Source organism: Cherax quadricarinatus, chromosome 79 (genome assembly GCF_038502225.1).
Source record: "Cherax quadricarinatus isolate ZL_2023a chromosome 79, ASM3850222v1, whole genome shotgun sequence".
NCBI classification, from domain to species: domain Eukaryota; kingdom Metazoa; phylum Arthropoda; class Malacostraca; order Decapoda; family Parastacidae; genus Cherax; species Cherax quadricarinatus.
In genome coordinates, this window is record NC_091370.1 from 3114947 (window position 1) to 3127467 (window position 12521).

The 12521-nt window shown below is 42.1% G+C and overlaps 1 protein-coding gene across 1 annotated transcript in view; it reads right to left on the reverse strand.

The window, feature by feature from the left end:
• The window catches only part of LOC128702814 (uncharacterized GMC-type oxidoreductase Mb1310-like), a 167152-nt gene extending 158654 nt beyond the window's left edge, over window positions 1-8498 (reverse strand). The window contains exon 1 of the mRNA XM_053797240.2: window positions 8358-8498. Within this exon, the coding sequence (XP_053653215.2) occupies window positions 8358-8496 (139 nt within the window). The 5' untranslated portion in view covers window positions 8497-8498. The remainder of the gene's footprint in view (window positions 1-8357) is intronic.
• Between the last annotated feature and the right edge of the window lie 4023 nt (window positions 8499-12521).

A 12521-nucleotide genomic window follows, 5' to 3' on the forward strand; every position in this document is an offset into this window, starting at 1 on the left:
GTGAAGACTGACTTACTGCAGAGGCTAATTCGTAGTGAAGACTGACTTACTGCAGAGGCTAATTCGTAGTGAAGACTGACTTACTGCAGAGGCTAATTCGTAGTGAAGACTGACTTACTGCAGAGGCTAATTCGTAGTGAAGACTGACTTACTGCAGAGGCTAATTCGTAGTGAAGACTGACTTACTGCAGAGGCTAATTCGTAGTGAAGACTGACTTACTGCAGAGGCTAATTCGTAGTGAAGACTGACTTACTGCAGAGGCTAATTCGTAGTGAAGACTGACTTACTGCAGAGGCTAATTCGTAGTGAAGACTGACTTACTGCAGAGGCTAATTCGTAGTGAAGACTGACTTACTGCAGAGGCTAATTCGTAGTGAAGACTGACTTACTGCAGAGGCTAATTCGTAGTGAAGACTGACTTACTGCAGAGGCTAATTCGTAGTGAAGACTGACTTACTGCAGAGGCTAATTCGTAGTGAAGACTGACTTACTGCAGAGGCTAATTCGTAGTGAAGACTGACTTACTGCAGACTGGCTAATTCGTAGTGAAGACTGACTTACTGCAGAGGCTAATTCGTAGTGAAGACTGACTTACTGCAGAGGCTAATTCGTAGTGAAGACTGACTTACTGCAGAGGCTAATTCGTAGTGAAGACTGACTTACTGCAGAGGCTAATTCGTAGTGAAGACTGACTTACTGCAGAGGACTGACTTACTGCAGAGGCTAATTCGTAGTGAAGACTGACTTACTGCAGAGGCTAATTCGTAGTGAAGACTGACTTACTGCAGAGGCTAATTCGTAGTGAAGACTGACTTACTGCAGAGGCTAATTCGTAGTGAAGACTGACTTACTGCAGAGGCTAATTCGTAGTGAAGACTGACTTACTGCAGAGGCTAATTCGTAGTGAAGACTGACTTACTGCAGAGGCTAATTCGTAGTGAAGACTGACTTACTGCAGAGGCTAATTCGTAGTGAAGACTGACTTACTGCAGAGGCTAATTCGTAGTGAAGACTGACTTACTGCAGAGGCTAATTCGTAGTGAAGACTGACTTACTGCAGAGGCTAATTCGTAGTAGTGAAGACTGACTTACTGCAGAGGCTAATTCGTAGTGAAGACTGACTTACTGCAGAGGCTAATTCGTAGTGAAGACTGACTTACTGCAGAGGCTAATTCGTAGTGAAGACTGACTTACTGCAGAGGCTAATTCGTAGTGAAGACTGACTTACTGCAGAGGCTAATTCGTAGTGAAGACTGACTTACTGCAGAGGCTAATTCGTAGTGAAGACTGACTTACTGCAGAGGCTAATTCGTAGTGAAGACTGACTTACTGCAGAGGCTAATTCGTAGTGAAGACTGACTTACTGCAGAGGCTAATTCGTAGTGAAGACTGACTTACTGCAGAGGCTAATTCGTAGTGAAGACTGACTTACTGCAGAGGCTAATTCGTAGTGAAGACTGACTTACTGCAGAGGCTAATTCGTAGTGAAGACTGACTTACTGCAGAGGCTAATTCGTAGTGAAGACTGACTTACTGCAGAGGCTAATTCGTAGTGAAGACTGACTTACTGCAGAGGCTAATTCGTAGTGAAGACTGACTTACTGCAGAGGCTAATTCGTAGTGAAGACTGACTTACTGCAGAGGCTAATTCGTAGTGAAGACTGACTTACTGCAGAGGCTAATTCGTAGTGAAGACTGACTTACTGCAGAGGCTAATTCGTAGTGAAGACTGACTTACTGCAGAGGCTAATTCGTAGTGAAGACTGACTTACTGCAGAGGCTAATTCGTAGTGAAGACTGACTTACTGCAGAGGCTAATTCGTAGTGAAGACTGACTTACTGCAGAGGCTAATTCGTAGTGAAGACTGACTTACTGCAGAGGCTAATTCGTAGTGAAGACTGACTTACTGCAGAGGCTAATTCGTAGTGAAGACTGACTTACTGCAGAGGCTAATTCGTAGTGAAGACTGACTTACTGCAGAGGCTAATTCGTAGTGAAGACTGACTTACTGCAGAGGCTAATTCGTAGTGAAGACTGACTTACTGCAGAGGCTAATTCGTAGTGAAGACTGACTTACTGCAGAGGCTAATTCGTAGTGAAGACTGACTTACTGCAGAGGCTAGTTAAGACTGACTTACTGCAGAGGCTAATTCGTGAAGACTGACTTACTGCAGAGGCTAATTCGTAGTGAAGACTGACTTACTGCAGAGGCTAATTCGTAGTACTGACTTACTGCAGAGGCTATTCGTAGAAGACTGACTTACTGCAGAGGCTAATTCTGAAGACTGACTTACTGCAGAGGCTAATTCGTAGTGAAGACTGACTTACTGCAGAGGCTAATTCGTAGTGAAGACTGACTTACTGCAGAGGCTAATTCGTAGTGAAGACTGACTTACTGCAGAGGCTAATTCGTAGTGAAGACTGACTTACTGCAGAGGCTAATTCGTAGTGAAGACTGACTTACTGCAGAGGCTAATTCGTAGTGAAGACTGACTTACTGCAGAGGCTAATTCGTAGTGAAGACTGACTTACTGCAGAGGCTAATTCGTAGTGAAGACTGACTTACTGCAGAGGCTAATTCGTAGTGAAGACTGACTTACTGCAGAGGCTAATTCGTAGTGAAGACTGACTTACTGCAGAGGCTAATTCGTAGTGAAGACTGACTTACTGCAGAGGCTAATTCGTAGTGAAGACTGACTTACTGCAGAGGCTAATTCGTAGTGAAGACTGACTTACTGCAGAGGCTAATTCGTAGTGAAGACTGACTTACTGCAGAGGCTAATTCGTAGTGAAGACTGACTTACTGCAGAGGCTAATTCGTAGTGAAGACTGACTTACTGCAGAGGCTAATTCGTAGTGAAGACTGACTTACTGCAGAGGCTAATTCGTAGTGAAGACTGACTTACTGCAGAGGCTAATTCGTAGTGAAGACTGACTTACTGCAGAGGCTAATTCGTAGTGAAGACTGACTTACTGCAGAGGCTAATTCGTAGTGAAGACTGACTTACTGCAGAGGCTAATTCGTAGTGAAGACTGACTTACTGCAGAGGCTAATTCGTAGTGAAGACTGACTTACTGCAGAGGCTAATTCGTAGTGAAGACTGACTTACTGCAGAGGCTAATTCGTAGTGAAGACTGACTTACTGCAGAGGCTAATTCGTAGTGAAGACTGACTTACTGCAGAGGCTAATTCGTAGTGAAGACTGACTTACTGCAGAGGCTAATTCGTAGTGAAGACTGACTTACTGCAGAGGCTAATTCGTAGTGAAGACTGACTTACTGCAGAGGCTAATTCGTAGTGAAGACTGACTTACTGCAGAGGCTAATTCGTAGTGAAGACTGACTTACTGCAGAGGCTAATTCGTAGTGAAGACTGACTTACTGCAGAGGCTAATTCGTAGTGAAGACTGACTTACTGCAGAGGCTAATTCGTAGTGAAGACTGACTTACTGCAGAGGCTAATTCGTAGTGAAGACTGACTTACTGCAGAGGCTAATTCGTAGTGAAGACTGACTTACTGCAGAGGCTAATTCGTAGTGAAGACTGACTTACTGCAGAGGCTAATTCGTAGTGAAGACTGACTTACTGCAGAGGCTAATTCGTAGTGAAGACTGACTTACTGCAGAGGCTAATTCGTAGTGAAGACTGACTTACTGCAGAGGCTAATTCGTAGTGAAGACTGACTTACTGCAGAGGCTAATTCGTAGTGAAGACTGACTTACTGCAGAGGCTAATTCGTAGTGAAGACTGACTTACTGCAGAGGCTAATTCGTAGTGAAGACTGACTTACTGCAGAGGCTAATTCGTAGTGAAGACTGACTTACTGCAGAGGCTAATTCGTAGTGAAGACTGACTTACTGCAGAGGCTAATTCGTAGTGAAGACTGACTTACTGCAGAGGCTAATTCGTAGTGAAGACTGACTTACTGCAGAGGCTAATTCGTAGTGAAGACTGACTTACTGCAGAGGCTAATTCGTAGTGAAGACTGACTTACTGCAGAGGCTAATTCGTAGTGAAGACTGACTTACTGCAGAGGCTAATTCGTAGTGAAGACTGACTTACTGCAGAGGCTAATTCGTAGTGAAGACTGACTTACTGCAGAGGCTAATTCGTAGTGAAGACTGACTTACTGCAGAGGCGTAGTAACTTTGCAGAGGTAGTAATTCGTAAGACTGACTTACTGCAGAGGCTAATTCGTAGTGAAGACTGACTTACTGCAGAGGCTAATTCGTAGTTAAGACTGACTTACTGCAGAGGCTAATTCGTAGTGAAGACTGACTTACTGCAGAGGCTAATTCGTAGTGAAGACTGACTTACTGCAGAGGCTAATTCGTAGTGAAGACTGACTTACTGCAGAGGCTAATTCGTAGTGAAGACTGACTTACTGCAGAGGCTAATTCGTAGTGAAGACTGACTTACTGCAGAGGCTAATTCGTAGTGAAGACTGACTTACTGCAGAGGCTAATTCGTAGTGAAGACTGACTTACTGCAGAGGCTAATTCGTAGTGAAGACTGACTTACTGCAGAGGCTAATTCGTAGTGAAGACTGACTTACTGCAGAGGCTAATTCGTAGTGAAGACTGACTTACTGCAGAGGCTAATTCGTAGTGAAGACTGACTTACTGCAGAGGCTAATTCGTAGTGAAGACTGACTTACTGCAGAGGCTAATTCGTAGTGAAGACTGACTTACTGCAGAGGCTAATTCGTAGTGAAGACTGACTTACTGCAGAGGCTAATTCGTAGTGAAGACTGACTTACTGCAGAGGCTAATTCGTAGTGAAGACTGACTTACTGCAGAGGCTAATTCGTAGTGAAGACTGACTTACTGCAGAGGCTAATTCGTAGTGAAGACTGACTTACTGCAGAGGCTAATTCGTAGTGAAGACTGACTTACTGCAGAGGCTAATTCGTAGTGAAGACTGACTTACTGCAGAGGCTAATTCGTAGTGAAGACTGACTTACTGCAGAGGCTAATTCGTAGTGAAGACTGACTTACTGCAGAGGCTAATTCGTAGTGAAGACTGACTTACTGCAGAGGCTAATTCGTAGTGAAGACTGACTTACTGCAGAGGCTAATTCGTAGTGAAGACTGACTTACTGCAGAGGCTAATTCGTAGTGAAGACTGACTTACTGCAGAGGCTAATTCGTAGTGAAGACTGACTTACTGCAGAGGCTAATTCGTAGTGAAGACTGACTTACTGCAGAGGCTAATTCGTAGTGAAGACTGACTTACTGCAGAGGCTAATTCGTAGTGAAGACTGACTTACTGCAGAGGCTAATTCGTAGTGAAGACTGACTTACTGCAGAGGCTAATTCGTAGTGAAGACTGACTTACTGCAGAGGCTAATTCCTATCACCATATGAAATAATTTCCCACTAATGTGGAGTATATATATTAGATTAACCGCTGTGATAGGTGTTTGAGTGTAATTAGTTATGTTATGAAGGATAATAAATTAATTCAATTAGTTGTCATTAATTAATTAATCTCTAATGTTCATTAATTTCTAGAAATTAACTCGCCTATGACATACGTAGCACAATTTAGATAAAAAATGGGTTAGGTTAAGTTAGGTTAGGTTAGGTTAGGTTAGGTTAAGTTAGGTTAGGTTAAGTTAGGTTAGGTTAAGTTAGGTTAGGTTAAGTTAGGTTAGGTTAAGTTAGGTTAGGTTAAGTTAGGTTAGGTTAGGTTAGGTTAGGTTAGGTTAAGTTAGGTTAGGTTAAGTTAGGTTAGGTTAAGTTAGGTTAGGTTAGGTTAGGTTAGGTTAGGTTAAGTTAGGTTAGGTTAAGTTAGGTTAGGTTAAGTTAGGTTAGGTGAGATTTCTAACTTTAGTTTGGTTCAAATATGAATTATTTTACATCATTGCTAATCTGGATTATTTTTAGAAATAGTTCAATTTTTAAGTGAATTCGGCGAGCCGAACTTGCCGAATAGGCTGCACACCCTTAAAACTAATTTTTTTCTTACACAAATCACCCGCACATAGAAGAGAGGAGCTTACGACGACGTTTCTGTCCGACTCTCTGCTATGTGCGGGTTAGTTGTGTACAGTGGACCCCCGGTTAACGATATTTTTTTCATTCCAGAAGTATGTTCAGGTGCCAGTACTGACCGAATTTGTTCCCATAAGGAATATTGTGAAGTAGATTAGTCCATTTCAGACCCCCAAACATACACGTACAAACGCACTTACATAAATACACTTACATAATTGGTCGCATTGGGAGGTGATCGTTAAGCGGGGGTCCACTGTATTGTTTCAGTCGCGGTATTGTGCCTATTTTGTTATTAATCTTTTTCTCTTTTTCAAAAAGTTAGATCATTTATTTTATCATTGATAATAATATAAATATTTTTATTTTTGGACCAAAACTAACTTAGAGACCTCACCTGACCTTACTTAAACGCATAGGCCGATTTAAAGTTATTTAATATCACTTAAAATCTATGATTAAATAATAATTTTTCTTTGCCAAACTCGGTGTTTCGGCGAATGGAGACAAATGGCTTTTAGGACATGAAGTGCTGTTGGAGTGTGAGCAAGGTAACATTTATGAAGGTATTCAGGGAAACTGTCAGGCCGGACTTGAGTCCTGGAGATGGGAAGTACAGTGCCTACACTCTGAAGGAGGGGTGTTTATGTTGCAGTTTAAAAACTGTAGTGTAAAGCACCCTTCTGGCAAGACAGTGATGGAGTGAATGATGGTGAAAGTTTTTCTTTTTCGGGTCACCCTGCCTTGGTGGGAAACGACCGATGTGTTAATAATATATATATATATATATATATATATATATATATATATATATATATATATATATATATATATATATATATATATATATATATATAATGTGCGTGGGTCGATTCAGCTCAGGGCAGACCTGCTCTTTGCTGGTCGTTACTAGGTCCACCCTCTCCCTGCTCCAAAGAGCACTATCGTGTACTCACCTAATTGTAGCTGCAGGGGTCGGGACTCAGCTCCTGGCCCCCCTCTTCACTGAACGCTACTAGGTCCTCTCTCACCCTGCTCCATGAGCTTTATCGTATCTCGTCTTGAAGCTATGTATGGTTCCTGCCTCCACTACATCACTCGCCAGACTGTTCCACTTTCTGATCACTCTATGACTGAAGAAATATTTCCTAACATCCCTGTGATTCATCTGAATCTTCAACTTCCAAGAGTGACCCCTTGTTTCTGTGTCCCATCTCTGGAACATCTTCTCTCTGTCCACCTTGTCTATTCCACGCAGTATTTTGTATGTCGTTATCATGTCTCCCCTAACTCTCCTGTCCTCCAGTGTCGTCAGGCCGATTTCCCTCAACCTCTCTTCATAGGACATTTCCCTTAGCTCTGGAACTAACCTTGTCGCAAACCTTTGCACTTTCTCTAATTTCTTAACATGCTTGACCCGGTGCGGGTTCCAAACTGGTGCTGCATACTCCACTATGGGCCTGACGTACATAGTGTACAGTGTCTTGAAAGATTCCTTACTTGGGTATCGGAACGCTAATCTCAGGTTCGCCAGGCACCCATATGCTGCAGCAGATATCTGGTTGATGTGTGCTTCCGAAGACGTGCTCGGCGTTATACTCACCCCATATCTTTTTCCTTGAGCGAGGTTTGAACTCGTTGGCCACCTAGCACATACTCTGTCTGCGGTCTTCTTTGCCCTTCTCCGATCTTCATGACTTTGCATTTGGCAGGGTTGAATTCGAGAAGCCAGTTGCTGGACCATATGTCCAGCCTGTGCACGTCTCTTTGAAGTCCTACCTGATCCTCATCTGATTTAATTCTCCTCATTAACATCATCTGCAAACAGGGACACTTCTGAGTCTATCCCTTCCATCATGTCATTCACATATACCAAAAATAGCATTGGTCATAGGACCGACCCCTGTGGGACCCCGCTCGTCACAGGTGCCCACTGTAATGCCTCATCCCGTATTCTCTGATCCACTGAAGTACCCTTCCTGTGTGTGTGTGTACTCACCTAGTTGTACTCACCTAGTTGAGGTTTCAGGGGTCGAGTCCTAGCTCCTGGCTCCGCCTCTTCACTGGTCGCTACTAGGTCACTCTCCCTGAACCATGAGCTTTATCATACCTCTGCTTAAAGCTATGTATGGATCCTGCCTCCACCACACTCCACACACTGTGTGTACTCACCTATTTGTACTCACCTATTTGTGGTTGCAGGGGTCGAGTCTTAGCTCCTGGCCCCGCCTCTTCACCGGTTGCACTGTGTGTGTGTGTGTGTGTGTGTGTGTGTGTGTGTGTGTGTGTGTGTGTGTGCCAGTAAACGTAGGAAGATGTTAAGATATTCATTGAGACAAGAGTTACCCAGGTGACTTACCAATGATAAAGTCGTAGTGGGTGCTGAGCCTGTAAGAGGCATCATAGTCATGTTCACCAGCTTCTCTCAGCAGCAGCAGCAGCAGCAGCCTCAGCACTGCCACCGGCAACGCACGCATGACCATCAAGTATGAGGTCATTTTTCTGATTACCAAATCTCAACGCTGTATTATGGCTCTGTCTTGACAGGTCTTATCTGCAATATAGATGATATATGAGTGAGGGAGGGAGACTAATATATATACAGTAGACCGTCGTTTAACACGATTTTGTCTGGCACGTTTTGGTATAGAACGATTGAAGAATTGAGGCATTTTTTTGTATAACACTTCGTAAAATTAACTTAATACGATACGCAGGAAGGGAAGAAATTTTGACTGAGTGGACGTCTATGGGTCTATGAAAGATGAGATGAATCATAGAATTAACGAGGGCGAGAAAGGTACGTGGTGCACTGATGAGTCTGTGGAGACAAAAAATTTTTCCATGGAAGCAAGGAGGGAATGTATGAGATCATAGTTATACCAACGCTCTTATATGGGTGTGATTCAGGGCCCTCAGTCTATCCTCATAGGGAAGATTTCTGATATATGGGATTATCTTTGTCATCCTCCTCTGTACGTTTTCCAGAGCATTTATATCCATTCTGTAATACGGTGACCAGAACTGTGCAGCATACTCTAAATGAGGCCTAACCAAGGATATATAGAGTTGAAAAACAACCTGAGGACTTCTATTATTTATACTTCTTGATATGAAGCCAAGGGTTCTGTTAGCCTTATTGCGAACACTAATGCACTGTTGTCTTGGTTTTAAATTACTGCTAACCAGAACTCCTCAATCCTTTTCGCAATCAGTAGTATTAAGATCTACATTATTTAGTTTATATATGACATGGTTATTTTCCTGTCCAAAATTTAGAACCTTGCATTTGTCTATATTAAACTGCATCTGCCACTTCTCCGACCATTGCATCAGTCTATTCAAATCATCCTGGAGTGCTCTAGTGTCCTCATTAGAATGAATTGGCCGGCCTATTTTGGTGTCATCAGCAAATTTACTTATGTCGCTATTTATTCCCTCATCTATGTCGTTTATGTAAATCGAGAACAACAACGGGCCCAACACTGACCCGTGCAGAACACTGCTTGTGACGTGCTCCCATTCTGATTTCTTCCCATTTATGCAAACTCTCTGCTGCCTATTTGTCAGCCATGCCTCTACCCAGGAAAAAAATTCTCCTCCTATTCCGTGTGCCTTAAGTTTCCTCAATAGCCTCTGGTGTGGAACTCTATCGAAAGCCTTACTGAAGTCCATATACACAATATCATATTCATTACCATGATCTACCTCCTCAAACACCTTAGTGAAAAAAAGTTAGTAAATTCGTATGACAGGAACGCACCTTTGTAAAACCGTGTTGAGATTCATCAATCAATTTATGCCTTTCAAGATAGCTACGAATTGATTCGGCAATTACTGATTCCATAAATTTTCCCACTATGGAGGTAAGGCTTATTGGTCAAAGCTAAGGACCTGTCACCTGCCTTGTAAACAGGAATTACTTTTGCCATTTTCCACTTGTCCGGCACTGTGCCACTTTGTAGTGATATATTGAAAAGATTAGCCAAAGGTATACTAAGTTCCTCATTACATTCCTTTAAAACCCTCGCAAACAGTTTATCAGGGCCTGGGGATTTGTTAGGTCTTAATTCCTTTATTTGTCGGAGGACCATGTCACTAGTTACCCCAATAATGCATAGATTATTATCGTCCTGTTCTATATTATTTATTATTTCTGGAATTTCGCTTGTAAAATCCTGAGTAAAAACTGAGAGGAAGTAAGTATCGAAAAATTCACACATTTTCTTATCACTGTCAGTGATCTGACCTGAGTTACTCTTAAGTGGGTCTATCTTGTCCCTAATCTTACTTCTGTATACCTGAAAGAACCCTTTTGGGTTAGTCTTCGAATCCCTTGCGACTTGAGCCTCGTAATCCTTTTTTGCTTTTTTTATTCCCTTTTTGTATCTCTCTTTAATTGAATATATTGACTTCTTAACTGCCCATCCCCTCTTTTGATACGCATATATGTCCTCTCTTTTGACCAATGAGATGTTTTAATGTATTGTTCATCCATTAGGGATCATTTTTGTTAGATCTAATTTCCCTAATTGGAACAAAAGTTGTCTGGGCAGCTAGCACTGTGCTCTGAAACACGTCATATTGGCAACCAAGGTCACCTACCTGACCCATAGGCAGGTCATCCCAATTTAGCCCACCCAGGTAATTTCTCAGTCCCATGAAGTCGGCCAAGTGGAAATCTGGGACAGAGACTTGCTTGCAGTTATTTGGGTAATTCCATGATATATATTCCATGATATATATCACTTTCCCCAAGTTCATCATAAACCTCAAGATTATTAACTAGTGATTCTTTGTTGGCAAGAACCAAGTCAAGCAGATTGTTTCCTCTAGTTGATTCTGTCACAAACTGTTTTAAAAAGCAATCTTGAGCCATATCAAGAAAGTCAATAGACTCAAGATTTCCTATCACATTGTTCCAATCAATTTGTCTAAAGTTAAGATGTCTCATTAACACAACATTTTTATATCTAGACACTTTAGAAATTTCGTCCCATAACAGCTTACTGCACTCCCTATCAAGGTTTGAGGGCCTATAAATCACACCCAAAATTAATTTTTCATGACCTTCGTGAAACTGTAGCCAAACAGAGTCTGTGTCTGATGTTTCTAATCTTATATCTTGTCTAACACAACAATTTAAATTATCGACCACCCTTGCTGTTAACCCTATCAGTGTGGAATAGTTTATAACCCTGTATGTTGCATTCAGGAGGCATTCCTCTATCTTTCAAGTTGAACCAGGTCTCTGTTATAGCAATATTATCTATATTACCTGCACTTACAAGTAATCTTAGCTCATTTATCTTATTTCTTAGACTCCTACTATTTGTATAGTAAACCTTAAGGGAGCTAGTCACTCGTCCTCTACTATCTCTCTTTGTTTGTTGAGCAATTGTTTTGCATTTACTAAGAACTTTATTTTGAATATTGTCTTTTAAGCATATCCCTGAGGTATCCTGGTAATATCTGCTGTTTTTAACCCTAGTACTGCAGCCTGATTGTTTCCCACAAACACCCATACCTCTATAATCTATCAGTTTAAATTCCTAGACAAGTCATCAATGACCCCATCAATCGAACTGGCAAATGCAACCACTGCAGCCCACAACAGATGAACCCCATCCCTTCCATACATATCACGTTTGCCATAGAATTTGTCCCATTTGTCAATGAATGGGATTGCAAGTTCTTTGCAGTACCTGTCTAACCAGCAATTGATACCAATTGCCCTAGACATCCATTCATTGCCCACTCTCCTTCTAGGCAAGATGCTACATATGATTGGGATCCCTCACTTAGACCTGACTAATTCTGTGGCTGACCTGTACTTATCCAGCAGCTCCTGTCTCCTGCCCTTCCCGATGTCATTTCTGCCAGAACTAAGGCAGATAATGGGTTTGTTCCCATTACCTGACATATTATCCAACATGTTGAATATGTCACCACCACAAGCTCCTGGGAGGCACACCCTCTGACCTTTCTATCTCTGTTACAAAAAGCACGGTCCATATATCTTACCTGAGAGCATCCCACAATTAGAATATTCTTACCTTGATTAGCAGGGGAGTCAGTGGTACCTTTACCCTCACTAACCACTGAAGAACACTCGTCCTGGAGAACAGAGAATCGATTTCCTATTTTCAAATCTTCCCTATTAACCTTCTTTATCTTCCTTCTTCCTGAATTGTGAACCACTTGCCACTTAAAGCAGCTCTTTAACTCACTGCTGGTATCCTTTTCCTCCTTACCAGCACCAACCATCTCACACTCACTCCCATCTAGGCGAAGCTTCAGCCTCTATTTTCCTTCTGAAGAAGTTGAACCTCCTTCTTCAACACTTTAACCTGAGATTCCAGGACACCACAGCATGCCATGGTCTCGGTAACACCCCCACGTTAATTCCCAGACAGCTTAGGACATGTGTCTAATTTATCAAGTTGTCGGTTCTCTGAACCATTCATCCACAAACACCGACAAGTTGGTTTAGAAAAGCACGTAAGCAAACACTAGGACATAA